The sequence below is a fragment of the Temnothorax americanus genome, unplaced genomic scaffold (assembly GCF_048541705.1).
Source record: "Temnothorax americanus isolate GAGA-0224 unplaced genomic scaffold, ASM4854170v1 Scaffold6, whole genome shotgun sequence".
NCBI lineage: Eukaryota > Metazoa > Arthropoda > Insecta > Hymenoptera > Formicidae > Temnothorax > Temnothorax americanus.
Window position 1 is genome coordinate 159,408 of NW_027509751.1, and position 20,729 is coordinate 180,136.

At 36.3% G+C, this 20,729-nt stretch overlaps 4 protein-coding genes and 1 long non-coding RNA gene across 10 annotated transcripts; 3 read left to right on the plus strand and 2 right to left on the minus strand.

Annotated features, from left to right (window-relative positions):
• Positions 1-267: 267 nt before the first annotated feature.
• On the minus strand, positions 268-6,655 carry LOC143905081 (BTB/POZ domain-containing protein KCTD20-like). The gene is given in 9 exon segments (XM_077420217.1): positions 268-1,778; positions 2,738-2,935; positions 3,173-3,444; positions 3,778-3,939; positions 4,284-4,397; positions 5,845-5,970; positions 6,449-6,534; positions 6,537-6,598; positions 6,649-6,655. Coding segments are annotated over 9 exon segments (1,494 nt in total). The 3' UTR covers positions 268-1,311.
• Positions 6,656-7,186: 531 nt separating this feature from the next.
• LOC143905002 (uncharacterized) lies at positions 7,187-7,784 on the plus strand. Its single transcript, XR_013259092.1, has 3 exons — positions 7,187-7,366; positions 7,466-7,539; positions 7,649-7,784. It is a non-coding gene; the product is annotated as an uncharacterized LOC143905002 (long non-coding RNA).
• Positions 7,785-7,882: 98 nt separating this feature from the next.
• Positions 7,883-10,544, plus strand: LOC143904999 (nurim homolog). Its single transcript, XM_077420073.1, has 4 exons — positions 7,883-8,085; positions 8,414-9,379; positions 9,463-9,943; positions 10,231-10,544. The coding sequence occupies exons 2-4, from the start codon at positions 9,253-9,255 to the stop codon at positions 10,355-10,357; spliced, it is 735 nt and encodes a 244-aa protein (XP_077276199.1). The 5' UTR covers positions 7,883-8,085; positions 8,414-9,252; the 3' UTR covers positions 10,358-10,544.
• A 523-nt stretch (positions 10,545-11,067) lies between these two features.
• Eif4b (eukaryotic translation initiation factor 4B) lies at positions 11,068-15,855 on the plus strand. 3 transcript variants are annotated; one of them, XM_077420064.1, is made up of 12 exons: positions 11,068-11,225; positions 11,476-11,607; positions 12,165-12,343; positions 12,971-13,078; positions 13,158-13,371; positions 13,481-13,819; positions 13,907-14,174; positions 14,354-14,399; positions 14,477-14,678; positions 14,773-14,878; positions 15,143-15,209; positions 15,290-15,855. In XM_077420064.1, exons 1-12 carry the CDS (start codon positions 11,216-11,218, stop codon positions 15,356-15,358), a joined length of 1,740 nt encoding a protein of 579 aa, XP_077276190.1. In that variant the 5' UTR covers positions 11,068-11,215; the 3' UTR covers positions 15,359-15,855. The 3 variants fall into 3 exon arrangements, with proteins under 3 accessions (XP_077276190.1, XP_077276187.1, XP_077276188.1); XM_077420061.1 differs by having other exon boundaries at positions 11,069-11,225; positions 12,162-12,343; XM_077420062.1 differs by having other exon boundaries at positions 11,069-11,225; positions 12,162-12,343; positions 14,776-14,878.
• Sec15 (exocyst complex component Sec15) lies at positions 15,842-20,400 on the minus strand. Of its 4 annotated transcripts, XM_077420059.1 has the most exons (14): positions 20,061-20,400; positions 19,660-19,696; positions 19,132-19,297; positions 18,721-19,007; positions 18,532-18,634; positions 18,203-18,442; positions 17,966-18,133; positions 17,822-17,893; positions 17,597-17,731; positions 17,153-17,523; positions 16,841-17,075; positions 16,613-16,754; positions 16,342-16,528; positions 15,842-16,262 (listed from the first exon to the last, which is right to left on the minus strand). In XM_077420059.1, exons 2-14 carry the CDS (start codon positions 19,677-19,679, stop codon positions 16,136-16,138), a joined length of 2,253 nt encoding a protein of 750 aa, XP_077276185.1. In that variant the 5' UTR covers positions 19,680-19,696; positions 20,061-20,400; the 3' UTR covers positions 15,842-16,135. The 4 variants fall into 4 exon arrangements, with proteins under 4 accessions (XP_077276185.1, XP_077276184.1, XP_077276183.1 ...); XM_077420058.1 differs by lacking the exon at positions 19,660-19,696; XM_077420057.1 differs by lacking the exons at positions 19,660-19,696; positions 20,061-20,400 and adding an exon at positions 19,697-20,028.
• Between the last annotated feature and the right edge of the window lie 329 nt (positions 20,401-20,729).

Sequence of the window (20,729 nt, forward strand, 5' to 3'; positions counted from 1 at the left end):
AGAGAAGTTGAATATAAAACTGTAAAAAAACAGACCACAATATGAATTCCACCCTTAAAAAGTCTCAAGAGCTTAAAAATAGGTCGAGTATCTTAAAATAAAATAAAAAAACTCATGCAAATATATGGCTAATATATATTGTTTAGTTATAAACTTCTTTTTAAAATGTCTATACATCTCTGACAAATTTTCTATATTAGGAAATACTTCTATAATATAAAAACCCTTTAGAAAAATTGTAATAAAAGGAAAATAAGTTTGAAGGAGTAAAAATGGCAAAAATTTATTTATTGAGAAAAAATCGCGTATTTAACTTTATTATAATAGTATAAAACGGTAAAGACCGATGGTAGTAGAAGATGCAACGATAATACATCGATCGTATTCGCAAAAAATTATACACCTAAGTAAATCTATATACATATATATTATGAACGCTTATATACACAAAATTGCAAAAGATCACAAAAACTTTATGACAAGAGATGCTAGACGAAGAAATTCATGTCGTTCACAGTCCTAATATAAGTCTTTTTTTTCTTAAACAGAGTCATACATACCTTCAAAAACCATATGGTGAAAAAAGAACGACATTCATACATTGCATTATCATTAATTATAAATATACCTTCGTCTTCTGACTTCAATAGTGTTTTTAGATAAAATCGTATAAATTCGAAACAGAAGGAAATCGGGAAAAAAGCAAAACATTGAATCGTGAAGACTGGAGTGCATAGTACCTTGATAAATCTTTCGATGCATCCTGTTTTTTTAATCACACGGTAGAACAAATCAAAAACCTAAAAAAAAATAAAAAAATTCATATAATAGTAAAATACAACAATATAACGTCAATAATGAAGTCTCGTTCACAAAGTAATACGAAAATTATTTCTTTTCGTGTAAATCTTCAAAACATAAATAAATTTTTCATTACGGAATCGTATAAATTCCGTGACAAAAGGACGGAAATTACCTCATGAATATAATTGATTCCTTCTTTTTCTAAGCTGTAGAATTTTTAGGATATGCATTCTGGAAAATTTTCAGCGTATATCTTCCGTTCACAAGATCCAATGTACTCCCAAGTCTTCAGAGTTCAATTTGTAACGATTCAAATCAAATGCACCTCAGTCTTTTAAGAAGCAAGTACACTCCGGTTTTCAGAATTAAGTTCTCATTCTTCAAGATGGAGACTACAAGATTTTCTTCGAGAACTTTTTTTAAGAACTTTATAAATAAATATTTTGTTAAAGTTTGTTTTCAAGATCTTTTTCAGGATTTCGAAATCCCATTCCAGTTTACTCCCATCTATGACGGTAGCTCGTCTGATGGTATCGGACCCAAGTCTTGATCGCCAGGTCCCATCGGTCCATCCACATCAGCGTCCGAACCCATAGGAAGTCCAACTACTTCTGGCTGGGAGACTGCTCCTTCAGCAACCTGGAGAAGCATAGGATTTCCAGCAGCATCCAGAACAGGGTCGGCTGTGGCTTCAGCCAGATTCGTCACTGACTTGGATTTAACGCATTGAAAGTCAACGTGACGACTCTTGGCCTCTTCCTTTTCCCAAGACATATGGATGAAGGGACGCTGAACATAATTGTAGATGACCTCAGCGCGACCACCGGCGCGTTTCTTTACTTTCTCTTTGTAAGTCGGATAGCCCTCGATGCCTAAACGAATTTTTTTAAGGCCACGCTCCTTCATTACTTGCTTGGCCACGTCTCGGTTTTCAATGTACTTGAAAAAGCGATACATCGCCGTGCTATTGACAGCTGAAAGTAAAAAAAGGGTATGATATAAAATAACCAATGTTTGAGATCTAGATTTTAAACTTTACGAAATAAAGAGAGTCAAATAAAAGTAAGAAATTGAACTATAATAAAATAAAATCACGAAATATATATGTGTACAGTTTTAATTTTGAAACAGACTTCAGTCTTTAAAGAAAATTATGTTTCTTTTATGTTTATGATATATAGGTTTATTATATCAACGTTTAATGTCCATTAGTTAAGTCGCACACAAATTCCAGGTCGCTACATAAAGTCCAGCATTTCCTAAGTGTGCTAGGGGTTAAATATATGGTGCACATTACAGATATTAATATCGCAAGTTACCTTGAAAATTTATTGCTGAAGAAAACAGGCGGAACTAATGGAGATTATGCCTTCAAAGACAAAGTTAATCGATTTTACATTGAACACAGTGTAAGGTTAACGCTTTCATAACTAAAAAAGTTGCACGTGTTTCCTTCAAGCTTCTGAAGGTTATACTTATAACAAATTACGTGCTATATCAAAAGTATGTATAAAAGAGAAGATTTAAAAGAATTATTTTAAGTGAGTTACACTATAGAATCCACGCAAGATATTTCACACACACATTATATTTAATTTTTAATAAATAAAATAATTTAAGTAAAATAAACTGCCAAAATATACTATCTAAAAATTTGTGCTTCCATATTAATTAATATAAAAGTTATGTTTGTTAAAAACAAGAAGTTTCAAATAATTACTCATTTAAAACTTTATTCACTTCTTACGATAGAGTTCTTAACTTAGAAATATACATATGTAGAATGTTGCGAAGCTTAAGGCTCCTGCCTACTTTTAACACTTTTCTTTGGCTTTAATTATCAGTAAATAACCGTAAAATTAACGTAACACGCAATCTGCCTTTTTAATCTGTTTTCTTTAATTTTTAATCCTTAAAAATCCTATTCACTTACTTTGGGAGTATTCTTCTCCCATTTGGGGCGGATACTCCTCATCCCAATCGACGATATCGTCTTCGAGTAGGACGACAATATGACACTCGCGATCACCGCGTCGCGCACTGTTCACCATCAATGGCAAGATCAAATCCTCTAAGAATACCTCGAACTGGCAGCGTGCACCTTCATTTGACAATTCGTGTAGCAATCCTCCTGCAACAACAAACTCTTTAACTTTAAAGATTCCTATATAAAAAAAAATCATTTTCCATCAGTTTAATATTTCTTTATATTATATACTATATTATATAATATATAAAAAAGAACACAAACTTCTTTTATACAACTTATAAAAGAACTGTACAATAATATGTCAAATTAATATAGTAATATATATATATATATATATATATATATATATATATATATATATTGTTTCACAATACTTACTAAGATTTTGGCATTTTACCGTGCTAGCATCAAAAGGTACCAGCAGGTAGTCGCAAGCTTCTCGTAATTCTTGAACGCTTACGGTCGGGGGACATCGAATTACTCCGCCCTTATAATATTCTAAGATAGCACGGAAAACCATGGCAGAAATACCATCGGCGACCTCATACTCGCCGCGTTCATTAGGTTGAGCATATTCCACGCCTGAACTGAACATACGACCCAACATTGTATTAGGGTGCGCTGTGAACAAAGCCGGATCAACGATAAATCTAAAACAAAAAAAAGATTAAAATAGATTTAATAAAAAGAAAAGTAAATCAGCAAATCTCTCTAATAAAAGAATAACTAAATTACAATCTTTCAGCAACAGTATATTTTCTGAGATGTACAATCAAAAACATGATTTTTGTTTAGTAATGTAAAAGTAGCTTTCTAGAGCTTTTAACACACTGCAGAAAGCAACATTATTTTTGTATTATATCAAAGCATAATAATAAAAAACATTAGAATCTAACTAAAAAATATATATCTTAATTTTATATTTTTAATATTTACTTATTTAATTTAATTTATTATATTTTTTAATACGTTTCTATTATCACCTGGTATTATCGACGATGAGGGTGATTCTTTCATCGCTAGCTGGCTGATTGCTAATCCCGGTAGCAGATGCTGTTGACGATCCTCCGGACATCGTGATATCTCTGCCACAGTTTTGATTTTGATTTTGACTTTGTTTGGCCATATTGACGTTTGAACGAATTCTGCGAGAAAGATTAATTGTCTCTCTTAATGAGCATATGTATTAAGATATTTTTTTAATAACGTAGGAAACTTCTTGAAAGATGTATAAGACGATGTGGTATTAACGCAATTTGTAAGACCTACCTTATAAATTGCGAAGCCCGGTAGCTCGAGATTTTGAGATTTGCAGACATTATAAGAAAGAAAGAGTAATTGGTGTGTGTACGAAATGAATATAATAGTTAAAATTCGTGTTTTATTTCTTTAACGTCAATTTTATTCAGTAAATAGTTTAAACTGTGTGTGTTTTCAAAGAAATAAGCACACAGGAAAACTTCGGCTTTTATCCGTTACGTGCGTTTACCTGTTAATGAGCCTCGTGCCCTGCGAATTTCTGCCGGAATTGAAAGAATGACAATGCCGATCGCCACTGCTGTCCCTCTGTACCAGACAAGATTTCGGCTTCGACGAACCACAACTATACATGCACAGAACAACCACGTAATCTTATACTAATCGGCTACTGATACAAGCACCTATAACGTCTCTATTACGCTACTTTATAAGAATTTATTGGTTGCTTCCATAACATCTGATATATGTACATCTCGCAAAATGCAAATGGTGCAATTACGTTAAAGCCAAATTCCCGTGATACAAGAGAAAATGACATGAAACGTCTTGGGTATGTCGATGATACGGGAAATTCAATGTCACGAAAATAATTCTTTCGTTTATATTTATAGTAGATATTTCATTCGGCGCAAAGTCGATTTTTGCGTACCTATATATCATGGGAAAAAATTCTTTTCTGAAAATCATCATATTGGTTTCAAATGTCACTACTAAGGATAGTAAAAAAATGTCAATTTCAAAGAGTTTATCAATTATTGTTCCGTGTGCGCACGCGCGCATATACACAAATATATATAAAAAATAGATATAGAGATATATAGAGAAATAGGCGTTATACAAGGTGACGATAGATGTTTTGATCTCTTTGAAGTAAACATTTATACCTATACATGTATACACACATACGTATACTATGCGTTATATACATATGTAGAGTATTATATATAGAAACAAATTCTATTCTACACATAACGTACGAGATTCTATGATAGAAAAGCAAAGAGTGTTGGTTTTGCTAATTCCTCTATTCCTTCATAATGTATAATATTACAAAAGGCAAGATGTTTTATCTTTATTTATTTTTCTATACATAGAATTTTCAAATACGTGGCATAAAAATACTATATTAAATGCTCGAAGCGATAAAAAAATAAAACTGAATATATATAAGTATACTTAAATCAAATCAATATGTCGAGGAAAATGTATATAATACGCAACATTTAAAATAAATATTATATTTATTTGTTATTCTATTTTTCAATATATGTATATGTATTCAAGTATATTTATAATAATAATACATACGACAAAATGTTCATATGTATATATGAAGTATCGAGACATAAGTATCGAAGACAAAATCTGAACGTGTACGTTATGCATTTTCTTCATTTTTATGTGAGTTCAATTAATTTTTTACGCTTTTTATTTTAACAATTGGCAAAATGCATGTAAATTTTTATATAAAGAATAATTTGCATGCAAATAATAGATATTCATAAGGGCAATTCTAAGTGCATGCTAAGAAATCTAAGACATTGTAGAAACTAGAATCAGAGCTAATCTCTTTTCATTCGCCTATGTGGAACGATAGACTCTATCTCCAAAAATGTCAACTTTTTAAGCGTTAATAACGATACACTCTGTTTTGTAACGTACATACAATGAAAGTAGTTTTAATAAATGCATTGCTGTGAATCTATGTAAAAGTCATCCCACGGGCATTCTGCGTTGCCGAATTTAAAACTGAGCAATTGAAGTTGGGCATCGGGAAATTTGCGAATTACCTCAATCTGTTCTTGTACAAGCGATGCCTTCCCCTTCCATCAGTCTCCTTATAATCAGTCTCTGTATCGCTGCTGCTGTCTTGTACATAATTGATGCGCTCGGACAGATTTGACATGTTGAACCACCTGACAAAAGTAAAAAAAAAAAAAACGAACATATGTATATGGCAAGAGAAAGAAACACTAGCGATCTTTTGTCCTTCCTCTCTTTCCACGGAACCTTGACCCAACGTTTAAAAAATACACAATATGTAGAACTTGTTTTCTTACGCTAACCTTTTGACAGTTAGCCTAACCTTAAAAAGTTATTTTTATCGAATGCTTAATCTCCATCTCTTTATAAATTGTGCCAAGCGACGATTTTAATTGCTATTTTCATATTCTACTCGTCGATACATAATAATATCAAATTTGTGCATTCTAAATGTTCATCAACTACAAAAGGTGTTGAAAAAGTGTAGCGAGAAGCAATGTCCTCAAATGAGACTTTCAAGTTTCAAGCCTTCAACCGTTTAACCTTCTCGGATTGTTCTTTCGAAGATACGTCAACGATAAGTACGTCTCATAATACGGCAGGCAGGCAGCCGTATACGACGATACTTACGAGCTCGAGATCGAGAGAAACCAACCGAGCCGTTTCAAAAACCTCTTCGTGGACCGGCAGATCTCCAGATCGTATGAATCCAGCAGGAATCAGGAATGCGGGTTAACCCGATGACAATGGCCCTCCAATTGACGAATGTATAATACGTATCTACTCGCTACTACCACTAAATTGCAACGCGATCGACACTGGAATATAACTCGCCATATAAGCCTCGCACAGCTGACACAACACAAGCAAATTCTGTTCTGTTCTGTTCTGTTCTGCACGTCGATCCGCGCGATCTAAAATCCCTAATCCCTCTCAGTCTTCACCATCTAGTTAATATCGGCCGCGCCAAACCCGTCCCCGTCGCGCAACGCGACGGCGACGGCGACGGCGATGACGACCTTCTCGAGGGTCTTCAGGCCTTCCGCAATCGTCGTTCTCCAGGACCGACGTCTTTTACAAATATAATAAAATAAAAAAAATATGTTTGATATGCTTTTACAAGTTATACAAAATTATAAATTTTTTACAAAAATATTATATACGCATATTATATTTTATTCATAGACAGAAGGGATTTTAATGTTTTAAATTTTAAATTTAGCACTTCGAGAGAGTCGCGTTCGATGATTTTCTTATCTCGCGTCGCTCTCTTTTTATCGCGCATCCGGCGCAGTCGCCAGATGGGTATCGGCTATCGGCCCATCTACGCCGCTCGTATGGTCAGTGCTACATACAGCGCGACTGAAAAGAAATAATGCAATACTTAAATTTTTGTTCTTACAAAATTTCATACAAATATACAAAATATTATTACAAAATTCCATAAAACTCTTAATTTTTTTATAAAATGGCTCGCGAAGCCGATTATATAATTTTTTAAGGAATTTAAGGAATTAAGAGATCGACGATACAATTTCGGAGTTATATGTACGTTTATTTAATTATAAGAACTTGGAACTTAATTCAAAGAAATTAAAGCAAATGTACATACAAAATATTGAACGATGTAAAAATATATTTTTATAGTTGGACAAACGTTTCTTTTCTTACAAGTTTATATATAATGCTATACTTATCCGGTGCAGCACATTGTATGTATGGTGTGTAATTAAATCATACTTTTATATAAACATATTTAAATTTACAACTGTAATGTGGCTTTTTAGAATCAAAAAAAAAAAATGAAATTTCATTTCAATTTAATTTCAGGTACGCCTGGGTACGCCATATATTTGAAATACAAGAAGACAGAAGAATGTTATATGTATACTTACGAATTTAAAGTAAGTTCGTTAGAAGTTTATAATGAGGAGAGATCGAGAAGAAAACCACCTTTGGACCACCCTGCTTAACGTCTCTGTCCGAAAGACGGAGCCCAGTTTGCTCCGCACAAGGGTCCCAGGCTGCGGTCCACTTGACGCTAGAAATGTTTTGGAGCGTTCTTCTTCTCCTTCTTTCTTCATTGAAAGAAAAGAGAAGAGGAACGCTTCGAAGCATATGTAGCGTCAAATGGACCGCAGCCCCCCAATCTTGCACGGAGGGGCGCGGCTTTCGGAAAAAATTCCACGGCTCTAGTGGACTCGAACCCGGTTCCACGGATTACGAGTCTGGCGCTCTACCACTAGGCCACACCGCCGCCCGATATCGTATGTATTTTACATTGTATTTCGCAACACTGCTGCTCATTTTATAGATTCTTTTTTTCTTGATTGTATGTGTTTTTCAATAAATAATCGATTGTAAATACAGTTGAAAAGTAGTTGCAAAAGTGTATATAAAATAATATATATATATATATGTATATATAATAAATAATGTATATTGAAAAATTTTGTATAAAGTTTTTTTGAGAAGATCAACGTTGGAAATTAAAAAATTAATAATACATTTTCTTAATTTGATGAGTTTCTTTCGGCACGTACTGTAAATAAAAATATATTTTATTCAAGGGAATGAAAATATTGTTTGTTTCAGGTTATTCAGCTTCATTGACGATTGTACTATTGAAGTAGGTAAATCGGATGGATGAGCTGCAGTGGAAAGCTATGTAATACGGCGAGCAACAAAACAAGAATTTTCATTCGATTAAGTATTTGCTCCCGTAAGAAACAAACGGCGCACAAGGAAAAGACTCGATCCTCGATCCTCGATCAGATCCCCACCACCCCCGAGCCTTCTGCATGTGTTATTCTCATCTCGCTCACTCCATCTGTGAATTCTGTTCTGTTCTGGTGCGGAGAGGTTAAGGTGCACTTGCACTGACTCGCATTGAACTCCTCCCTCTCTCTCTCACCTATTTGTCAATGGCCGCGCGTTCAGCAGACACAACTGTCGAGTTCGTCTTATCGAATTCTGCGTTGCGTGGTTGGTTCTAAAAGCAAGAGCCACGCACGTTCGACTGCTACTCAGCGGCTCGGTCTGCTGAACGCGCCCAATTGTCCAGCCAATCGCTAAAACATTTTCCTTGCGATTTAGAAAAATTATTAGATTTCACCACACAGCACGTGGTATTTCTAGTGATTTATTCGCACGCGATCCAGAGTACGAAAAATAATATTGAATTATTGTGGATTCGGCTTAAAGTATTAGCGTCGAGCGTCGATGTTGTGTAATTTTTACGCTAATGTATCTGTATAGCGTATATATAATCCTTAAATTAGGGTAGCAATTTATTCATTTATTCGTAAACAAATGTCACGTTTATGATATATACACTTTTTCGTAACGAAGTATTACAACGAAGTCCAAAAAAACATTTCTCCTAACACAATCTGTGTGCAACTTAACTCGTTTATGTCATTTATCTCTCAAAAATGATCTCGAATGTATTAAGCGTAATCGTGGGCGCTTCCAGTTTCGTATATACTTGCTACGTCTTGTGCCGACTAACTTATTTCTTATCAACTTACGGCGATAATGAAAGTTTACGCACGGTGTCAGGTACGTCCTTGTTAAATGACGTCAAACTTTGAACGATAGTATAATTATTTCTCTAATAATATATGATTTTATTGTGTTTTCAGATGAGAATGCAGCTGAATCTATTTTATGGTCTCTTTTAGTAGACATGTTGCTCATCGCAATCTTTGTCTTTCAACATTCTATCATGGCCAATGATCTCGTTAAGCAAACTTTCTCTCGACTGCGTATCGAACATCTTAGTAGGAGTATTTACGATGCCTGTAGCTCGGCGAGTCTTCACTTCTTGATCAATAAATGGCAGCAGACTCCAGCTGCAACAATGTGGAAGTTTGAAACTTCCAACGAGACAGTCTGGATGTTGTTTTCCAGCCTCCATGTATTTGGTTGGACTATTATTTATAGTGGATGCATTATGATGGATATTGCCGAGCTCTGTGGACTCAAGCAGATATGGTATAAAGTGTCTGAAAGAAATGGTCCATTGGATACAAAATCTAGGGAACTGCGCAGATATATGAGACACATGAGACATCCTAGTTTTGCTGGGTTTCTTGCTATTTTATGGATTTATCCTATCATGAGGTAAGATTTTATAAAATTGAGTTGAATTCTTAACATCTGCGACAGCTTATTTAAAAAATTATATATATATATAAACTAAGTAACATCAATTTTTAAAATTCGTGCTAAATAATTTTGAATGCCTTCGTAAAATATATATTTTGTACGATATCTATAAATTGAAAGACAATTTATCGATTTATATAATTCAGAATTTATGCAAATTCTAAATAATATAGAACGAGTTTTGAGAACAAATTAAATAAAACTAAAATAATTTTGACGAATATAATTTTTTTCTTTTACAGTGCGGATCGAGTACTATTGGGCATCGTATTAACAGTGTATATGACATTGTTGTGGACAATAGATTACGAAGACTATAATTATCACAACAGACATTTCAGACAGAAGCAAATAGAATTGTCTTATTAGATTTATCATCTTTCTCCGTCTTGATTTTTCAACGTGTCTTCAACGTTTCTCTGATTCTCGTTAATTTCCTATCATATTTATGAATTTATGCAACGGATTAACATAGGGAGCTTTCCAGCAAGTGACACAAGCCGACACAAACGTCGTTCTATCTTTATTTTTTGGCACGGAGTAACAAAGACAAAACGATACCTGTGTCGACTTGTGTCGCTTGCTGGAAAGCTCCCATAAATTAATGAACATTTTATGTATTATACATGTGTAACAAGGATTTATATAATATATTTCATTTAAAAAATCTTAGTTTAACACTCTATATATTTTATCGGTAATAAGTGTTAATAATGCGATAATGGGACTGTGGGTATATGATATAATATAAAAATTATTGTGATATTTTATTGGATTTTAGATAATGCAATTTAATTTAACAGAATTTATTATTAGAGACAAAAATTTCCTATTGGATGTCGGATCGTCGTACGTCGAACATCGGACGCGGTGTGAATCCTCCATTAGAAGCAAATTCTTTCGCGATGAGTAACGAGCGATGAAGCGATAGCCAATGAGAGCTCTGCTTTTTCCGGACGTCACTGGAAAAGCAGAGCTCTCGTTGACTGCTCGTAACGCGTCCAGTGTGCGAGGGCCAATATCAAATAGGAGAAAGATGGCGCAACATGTTTCCGTGCATTCACAGACGTATCGCGTATCGCGCGTACGTACATCTCGCGCTAACATGGTTCAATGTTCATGGTTCATGGTTCATTCTTACATACGGATTCTGCGAGGGTGGTCGTGTGGTGCACGTAGGCACGGCCTGGCACGTAATTCCGTGGAGTGGATTTCTCAACCGTTACCATGTCCTCAGGTACGCTCTCGGTCGACGTGACGGCGAGTCCCGGTGGAGAAGGATTTTTTCGAAGGCCTAGGTGACCGGGCGGAGCGTCGTCCGCGCCGCCGTTCTCGCCCTCGCCCCGCGCTCACGCACCTAACCAAACTCCGCGCGACGTGGTCACCATGCTTTCGATATTTGCACGAGCTGCTTATAGGCGCGCTTCGACACTGTGGGCGCGACGATACCGTTCCTCTTAACGATACGCCCGTGTGTATTTTTGCAGGCAAGAAGAACAAGGCCAAGAAGAAGGGAAAGACCGTGGATTTAATGACATACCTCGCCGACGGAAACGGGCAGGCCCCGAATATCCCCATGAAATTGTCCAATTGGGCTGACGATGTAGAGGACGATCATGGTGAGTCGGGGAGGGAATCGTCTTTGTCCCAGTTTGAAATCAACGATCGATCGTAGCTTCTAATCGATTCTATAAGAAAATTTTAGCCAGATTTGCGCGCTACGTATTAAGTGCATCTGTACTCGCGCACCAGAATTATATAATTGTAATGCGTATAATTATTGCGAGCGTTATTCGTGTATACGTGTATGCGGGATACGTAAATTATTTTACTACGTTACAATTGTAATAAAGGAAGAAATATAGTATAACGCTACAATTTTTTAAATAAGAAGAAACATAAAAGAAATTGGCAGTAAGAGAGTTGACGCGGTAATTAGTGCGTAATGTCAAAAGACAGATGTATTTGCGTATTATAAATTTCTGTTTTTTGACATTATGCACTAATTACCGCGTCGACTCTCTTTTATTGCCAATTTCTTTTGTTTCTTATTATTATTGAGTCCTTAATTATTTAATTATTTTTAAATAAGTTTATATTCTGTGTAACAATGTAAAAATTATATTTGCTTTCTTATTGTATTAATACTTCATATTGATTATTAATTTGACAGAAGGATTTTCATCAAGGAGCAACAAAGATCCGGTTATATTGCCGACTGCTCCAAGGGCTGCACGAGGACCAGGGGTGGATGACGATAGCATCCCTACAAATCCTCCTTACGTAGCCTACATAAGCAATCTGCCGTACGACGTAGACGATGAAGATCTGGCAGACTTTTTCGCAGATATGAAGGTTCGTTACTTTTGCAAGTATCTTTGTTATCTTTGCTTAATGGCTCACAATATGGATCATATTTTGAAGAATCGAAGACATATCGCAACAAAATAATATTACAGTCTTCAATTTTATTTCCTTTGAATATAGTCACAATTGTGTCTTCTTATCATTTTAATATCTATAAATGGCGATTCCTGCATATAAATATTTCAAACAAATACTTTTATTCTACGTAAGAATAAGAAGATGGGGGTGACCGTTGATTTATGATCATTCCTGGCCGATAGAAATGAGTCAAATATTCAGTTAAAATTATCTAATTGGGCATAGCAGGAACTAATTAGTCCCAATAAACATTTTTGACATTGTGTAACTTTGGCTCTGTTCATGTTTTGAAGGGTGTGATATAAAGTAGAATAATATTTTTAAACTTTAATATATGGGGGTAGCAGGGATTGAACCCGGAACTTTTACTCGACGGGCAACCATTCTGCAATCAAGCTATCCATCGATCCCCAAGTACACTTAATTGATATGAAATCTTACTGGAAATCTTGATTGTACATTTTGATAATCAAACATGAAGATTTCTTATCTTCTTTTATCTTTCACAAATCAATTGCAAATTATGCGTTTTCACAGATTTCAAACATGCGTTTGCCAAAAGATGCAAATAAAATTAAAGGCTACGGTTATGTTGAATTTGAGGATCGCCAGAGTCTAATTGATGCTCTTTCTATGACAAATACGGTAAGCAAATGGCACTTAACATTTATCGGCGATAAAAATGGGAGCTGCTGAAAATAATGTCACATCTCTTTCCATATAGACCATTAAGACGAGACGCGTGAGAATTGAAGTCTCGAATAGCAGTAACGATGATCGTCGAGGTGGTAGGATGGGTAGAGACAACCGTAGGGACAATTACGATGATCCGGAACGCACGTCCGGCGACTGGAGAAGTGGACCGCGCGAGGATTTGTCGGAAGGAGATTCCTATCGCAGTCGATACGATAACAGGGACCGATTTGACAACAGAGAAAGTATGCACATTTTTCTCTAAATTTCACAATTGCGGAGAGAAATGAAAGCTTCGATGGAGATAAATTCTCGAAGAAATAATTTACAATAAACATTTTTTATTGAATATAGGACACGATTACGATAACAAGCCAGGTGCATGGCGCGAGAGAGACAGCAACGATAAAGGATCCACTTTTAAAGAGAGGGCTGGCTTCAGAGATGATAGCAGGGACAGAGACAGGGCATGGCGCGAGAAAGACAGCAACGATAAAGGATCCACTTTTAAAGAGAGGGCTGGCTTCAGAGATGATAGCAGGGACAGAGACAGGGACAGGGACTGGAATCGTTTTGGCGATAGAGGGAGAAGCAGAGACAGAGACGGGGACAGGAGCAGCAGTTTCGGGCCACGTCGCAATTATGGCGATTCCGATTGGAACCGTGATCGTCAGCAAGATCGTGATCCGAAACGTAAGTGTACGATTGTTCGGTACTGTAAGATACGCGAAGAATATCGCATCTCTACTGGTAATTACCGATATTTTTATGATTATTCAGCGGCGGATTCACGACAAAGACCGAAACTGCAACTACAACCTCGCACGAAACCCGTCGAGTCCATCGCAGCTGCGGAAGATTCAACAGCTGACGGTACGACGGAATCGAAATCAACGGCAGATTCGGAATCAACTCAACGAGCGCCAGCGCCCGTGCCAGCAGCCAATATTTTCGGTGCTGCGAAGCCTGTAGATACCACTGCCCGTGACCGAGAGATAGAAGAGCGTCTCGTCAAGTCGTACGCGGAATCACGATCCCGAGAAGAAACGTATGTATAATATACTCAAAACTGTTAAATTATTAACGTAAATTATTTCATTATTTATTTTTCGGAATTTTATCGAAAAAATTGTGTCGTTTCATGTCAAGGATACTTCGTTGTATTTTCATAAAATTTGCGTAATAATGTTCGTTTCTATTAAAAATTCTGACGTGTTTTCTTTCCAGGGACACTAAAGAACGTAGAGAAGGTACTTGGGGTCGACGTAATGGCGTAAGTATTTCAAACTGAGCACGAGCAGTACGTCTATATCTATAAAAAGTCGTGACTTAAATAATTTCCGCTTGCAGGAAGGACGCGACGACAAAGACAAGGATAAGGAGAAGGAGAAAGAGAATGAGAATGAGAATGAGAATGAGAATGAAAATGAGAAAGAGAAGGAGAAGGAGAAGGAGAAAGAGAGGGGTCGACCAGCTTGGCGATCGGAAGAAGATAGAGGCGCTCGGCTTGAGAGATCCGCGCCACGATCTCAACCAACTCCTACTCGTTCTGGTAACCTTTTTTCGCCTTTAAACACTCTTACAAAATTTCTTTATTTCGCATACATACGTTGATAAATGTAACATATATATTTTTAATTTTAAAGTAGAGGAGCAAAGTGGATCCAAAGCATCACCAGTCTCTCGTTCTGGGCCGCCGACATCCAAAGGACCTCAGAAACCCGTCGAGAAGGATATTCGTGCGGCGGAAAGGTATTAACAGAGAAAAATACATTTTTTTTAGCGACACGCGAGATTTGCGCTTACTCATATTTTATTTATCATTAATAATAGATATGTGTGATCGTTATAATATACAATTAAATTAGAATAAAACTCCATTTACGGTCCGAGCTTGGATCTTAGTAGTCTAATATTTTTTTGTGTATTACACATATTTTTTCCCCAACCTTAGTAAACTGCGCGCCGACTAAATTGTTAGACTTATAACATAGCTCCCTCACTTATTGTTTGTAGGGATCGCAAAGACAAAGAAAAAGATGAAATCAGTAGAATGCCGAAGGCTAAAGACGAACAAGCTCCGGTGAGTAAAATTCATGTGAAACTATGACTGATGAATAGAGATGTAGCATTAAAATATTCTTTTTTTTTTTTTCCCTAAAGAATTTTGTAGCTTCCAACAAATATTCCATGCTACCTGATGATGTGGATCCCGACAACATCGATGAATAGTCTTAATTGATTACAATTTGCATCACACACCGACTAAATTGTGCCACATGCAACACACAATTATGCGTATTATTAATATAATTGGTTTTACTTCTACCATTACATGGATTTGTCGTAGCCAGGCATTGTGCTCTTGGTACTACTTTACTGGAATTATTGTTGATTTGTATTTAATCTCTATTTTAAAAAATATTCTCAATATATACCTATATATTTCTATATCAACTTATATATTTACTTTATATTTCGGCACGAAAAATTTTGGCATTGTTAATCCCCAATGTCGTAAATTTCTCGTGATTACCGAATAAATTGCGTCAAACTTTTTGTATGATTCCAAGAATTATTACACTGTATATGAGGTGTAGCAATTGGAACTTTATACATTATACTTAATCTGCTGTACAGTAATTGTACGATATTGTGACTCGTTTACATGTAATATAACAATGCCAATATAGAAGGAAATTAAAATAATAAGTATATGGGAACACAAATATTACGTCGTACTTTAATTATTTCTCATTACATTAATCCCTGTGTGTATTTATATAAATATTTATAATATATAATTATACGTTGAAAACAATTTGAAATTGACGGATAATAAAAAAAAAACATGTTAAGGGACTTACGGGATGTGCGAATAGCGCAGACATACTTTTATAATAAATATTCATTATCAAGAATCACGTTCTTGCAATGCTTCTATATAAAAATTAATATATATTTACATATTCTCGGAATAAATCTATGTTACACTATTGATTCCAACTCCTACTGCTGTTGAGTAGTCTGTGCTAGTTGACGTAATTGTTTTAATACAGTTTCAAGTAATTTCTTCTTATCTCTTTCGCTTTTCTTTAACACAGAGAACACCGTTTTCTTATCAGACTCTTTCAACCTAAAAAGATGTATGTCAATAAAACGATGCACATTAATAAACGCAAAACAAAGATGCAAATAGCATGTATAATACATACTTTTCCAGCAGAAGCACAGCCATATTCGGGGTTACTAAATCATATTTATTAGAGTCATGACCGTAGTCGTGAAAATAAGTAGGCCAGTCCCAACTCATAAATAAATCTAGTAACTGTCGTAATTGCGAGAAATACTGCAATAAGATTCCTTCTGGCAAACCAACGACTGGCTCAGAAGCAGCAAATTCTGGAAATTTATAATAATTTGATTTGAATTTTTATATTCTTAAGAAAATGTATTAGTGTTAAATAAAAAAATATAAAAATTTACGTTCGCATTGTATCGTATCTAAATTAACTTGTTGCAATGCACCCATGGATATCTGTTTCACATCTTCACTAATTAATATGCCCAATATGGCCTTAGCGATGTGAGAACATGCGGATTTGCACGCCACTTGAGCTACTTCATCCTGAAATATTAATTATCAATTATTATATAATATTTTTATATTTTAAAAGACATATGTGTAAAATCGCATTAATTTGCAATACTTACCGGTAAATTAGTGAAGCATGTTAAAGTACTCTGCAAAAACGCAATAAGATCCGTAATGAATCCCGAAGCATGTCCTTGAGGTTCCGCCAAGTTCCAATCGTAATTCTCCAATTCTAAAAATTCATCCAGCTTATTCTTCAGTTTATCGCAAATCTGGTTCTCAGCATCATCTCGCGCGACTCGAAACATAGCGGATTCTACGTCCATGCAACTTAATTGTCCTTGATGCGGTGTGCTAGAAAAATTTGGACATAATTTAATAGCTTACAAAGAGCTAAAAAAAAGAGGATATAATGATTGTTAGATATTTACCCAGTAATATTAGTCACAAATTCTTCTAAATATTTTGTCGATTTCTCGAGATATCCCGTATTTATTATAATTTGTACTACTTGCAAAAGTGCTAAGGATGGCTTGCGAAACAAGGATGATAAGCATCCGCTGAAAGTTCTGGTTAGTAACAGATTCGTTGATTTGCATATCATTTCGTCAATCTCCATTTGCGTGAAGTTCAAGTCCTCTGAAAATTTTAAGCAAGCGTAGATAAATTCTTTTACTTGCTGATAAACCTTCGGTACCATGTCAGAAAATGGAAATTTCTTTGGAAATTCAGCTTTTTGCAATTCCTCGTCGTGATAAGGAAATAGATTCAAAACTTGGTCATATTCTGCTTGCGTTGTAACCTGGAACGTGGTAATCGAGTAAATAAACGATTTAGCAAAAGTCAAATGTTTCACAAGTATGAATGATAATTACTTGAATTGGCAAGAAATTATCTTCGTCCAAAATATCCCTGAATACTTGCACCCAATGTTGCATTAGCACTTCGTTGTAATGAACTCTAATTTCTTGTAACAAATCCCATAGTTGTTCTACGGAGTAGCCGTAATCCTATTAATAGATAATAAAGAAAGAATTGAATATATTACACATGTATATATACGTACGAACAATGAAGGATGAATGCACTTTGCCACTTACCCTTAGGGTAGTATTGAATAACATAATAAGATTTTTTATTTTTAGTATAAGTGTAGCGTCCGTGCAATATGCCTAAAAAAATATAAATTCTCTTATATTAATTATAATTATATAAAATATAGCACCGTTTATATGATAATTTACCGAATGCGTGCGTAAAGCATTCACTATGGTGGACAATGCCATGGTCCAAAGCTCGTCCAAGTATGCGCGAGTAGCTAGTCCGTTTCCTGTATTCAATATGTGATCTTCTACCACAAAGAAACCAATGATACCGTGTAGATAAGTCTGATATCCAACTATACTCTCGTGCTAAAAATAAAAAGATATCTCGTTACGGGAACACATACAGATAAAGCAGTACTCGGTGAGCGAATTTACCATGTTGATGGGTGGCTGCAAAACTAGTCTAGCTTGCTGCTTTCTTTGTTGCCTATAGTACGTTTTGAAAGTGTCTCCTTCCCGGAGCACAGTATAGATATGCATACATCGATACACGGGACTGAAATCCATTAAATCTTGAGCGCTCAGTTCCTCCTCGATTTCGTTTGACTGATTCGGGTGAGATCTCTTTTTCTTCCTTCCTATAATTTCTGCCTCAGTCGCTAACTGTTCGGCGGTCTAATAAAAAGTTGCCAAGTTAATAAATTATACACCGATAATAGGTCCGCCCAGTTAACAATAAGTAAAAAGAAAAGAAAATTACTCACATGCCTCATTGCAACTTCCCCGATCTTTGGCGAATGCTTTCTTATATTTTCTAAAAAATCTCTCAAATCAGACATAGATGCATCCTTAATATTCTCGCGCAATCTGGAACGAGAAAAACGATTCCACAATGTTTTTTGTAACATCGCACATAAGAGCGAGATACTTGAAAAAAGATTCTTCCAACTTACTGCGGAATTTGTTGCGTAATTTGAGAGGAAAATCTATAATTCGTAACTTTCGGCAGATCATGATGCTCCAACTGCTCCAGCGTTTTCAAGGCTGGATAGTAACGTTTATCCTTTAATTGTTTCTGCAACTTGGCATACGCAGCTAAGACAGGAAGGCACATAGTCAGGCTGTCTACAGCAGCAGCCATGTTGCTCTCGACTTTGCGAGCTTTTACGAGTTCCTCGCCCTTCTCGATCACCTTGGTGGACGTGGCGGTGATGCATTTGTCAAGCTCCAATATCTCTGCCTGCGCAATGACAAGGTTGAATCAGGATTAAAGAATGCCTTACATATTAAAAAATGCACGTTGCGCTGCATCGAAGAGTCAAATATTCCTGTTGCTAATTAATTATTTTAGCAGCAAAACTAACATTCAACTGTTGCGCCTGCGAGCGAACTTGTAAGAGCTCCCGAATAGAATCGATGAATCCCTGATAGTGATGGTTGCACATCCTCTCGATGTCCTTGTCGTGAGCCTTAATACGGTCATCGAGCTTCTCCATAAATTTCTGATGCTCGTGGCCATCGTAAATCGCTCTGCAATATAAACCAAACGTGAGAACAGTTTCCATCGTCTTCTAATAATACAGATTTTTCTATCTGGAAACGGACGCCTGTGATTTTTTCTTTGTATAAAATCAATGCCTGAGGAAATTTTTACGCTCCAATTAAAAATCATTGCCAGTAATTACAAATTACATATTTTCAATTGTTTTATAATTTATTAATATTTGAGGACACGTATATATAGTTTTATTCAACACTTTTAAGAGAAAATAAAAAATATTTTACAAACGAAAGAAGCGTATTAAAATTACTGTGGCGCCAACTTAATTTTTTCGATACGTGGTGTAAAAATCAGCCCAGGCGCCAGGCGACTGTTCCCGGGTGAATTATACCTATATATGTAATTCACCATTTGCACCCTGACAATACCTGAAAACGAGGCCTATGCTATTAGTGTCGGTCGATTCTATCTCATAAAGTAGGTACTCGTGTTTCGGCACCATCGACGACAGAAGATTCTGTGCCAGATTAATTGACATTCTCGAGACCGAGTCGCGCGACCGCAAAATTGGAAGTTCGCTCGGGAGGACGAGCTGGACGAGTTTATACGCGGAATGGGCGCGTCTATATATATGATTCCATCCCTCTCTTCAAAGCCACCCCCTCGAGCGCATATGCGCATGCCGCGGCCCGCGAGCTCGTCGCATCTGCGTGAAGGGGGTGGATTCTGATCGGGGGCGGGCGCGTACTTTAATTTCCGACTTCCATCCCCGAACCCGTTGATTTCGCTCACCGGAACGTCGGGCCCAGGTAGTCGTCGATGCCCTCGATCTCCTGGATCAGGATGTCGTCCCGCTGCATCGTCGCTGAATTCGAGGATCAGCTGTCAGCGGTCAGCTGTCGGCTGTCAGCTGTGTCAAAGCGACGAGTTTGATCAGTTTGACGCTCGTTTGACAGGCTCGTCCGATAAACCGGTCACGAATGTCGCAGTCGCGCACCTTCGTCGGACTACATTTAAAAATTGTACTCTTTCTATTTTCAATTAGCTTCAGCGATCCACCGTGCTGTTCCAACTTAACCTTTGAATACAGTGCTTTCAAAACAAATGTTTCTTGTTCCGACCGGAGTGGAGCTTCCATCAAATTTCTGCAGATTGAAAAAAATTTGCTGTGCGCTGGCGCCCCCTCAGGAAATTTTGGGAAATGTCGCAGCACGAAACAAGAGCGGAGAGAAGAGTGGCTATTTTCAGATTCTCTTTTCGAATCGTCTTAATTTTAATGTTTTTTTCGCGTATATTAAACAATGAAAAATTAAAAATTCCATAGAAATAATATTTAATCGTTGGTGTTGATTGAAATTCGACCGAAATCGTCTTAAATTCCCCGTATGTACATTTTGCGAAAGTCGGGGATATTCGAGTTATGCCCGTATCACACTAGCGATTGGCGATTGCGTTTACGTC

Coding starts and splice junctions, on each gene's coding strand:
- LOC143904999 (XM_077420073.1), top strand. CDS start 9,253: ATGATCTCGAATGTATTAAGCGTAATCGTGGGCGCTTCCAGTTTCGTA. Junction 9,380..9,462: donor AAGTTTACGCACGGTGTCAG/GTACGTCCTTGT, acceptor TTGTGTTTTCAG/ATGAGAATGCAGCTGAATCT. Junction 9,944..10,230: donor TGGATTTATCCTATCATGAG/GTAAGATTTTAT, acceptor TTTCTTTTACAG/TGCGGATCGAGTACTATTGG.
- Eif4b (XM_077420061.1), top strand. Junction 13,372..13,480: donor CCGATTTGACAACAGAGAAA/GTATGCACATTT, acceptor TATTGAATATAG/GACACGATTACGATAACAAG. Junction 13,820..13,906: donor GCAAGATCGTGATCCGAAAC/GTAAGTGTACGA, acceptor ATGATTATTCAG/CGGCGGATTCACGACAAAGA.
- Sec15 (XM_077420057.1), bottom strand. CDS start 19,806: ATGTCAATTAATCTGGCACAGAATCTTCTGTCGTCGATGGTGCCGAAA. Junction 18,635..18,720: donor ATTACGCAACAAATTCCGCA/GTAAGTTGGAAG, acceptor TTCTCGTTCCAG/ATTGCGCGAGAATATTAAGG. Junction 18,134..18,202: donor TGCAGCCACCCATCAACATG/GTAAATTCGCTC, acceptor TTTTATTTTTAG/CACGAGAGTATAGTTGGATA.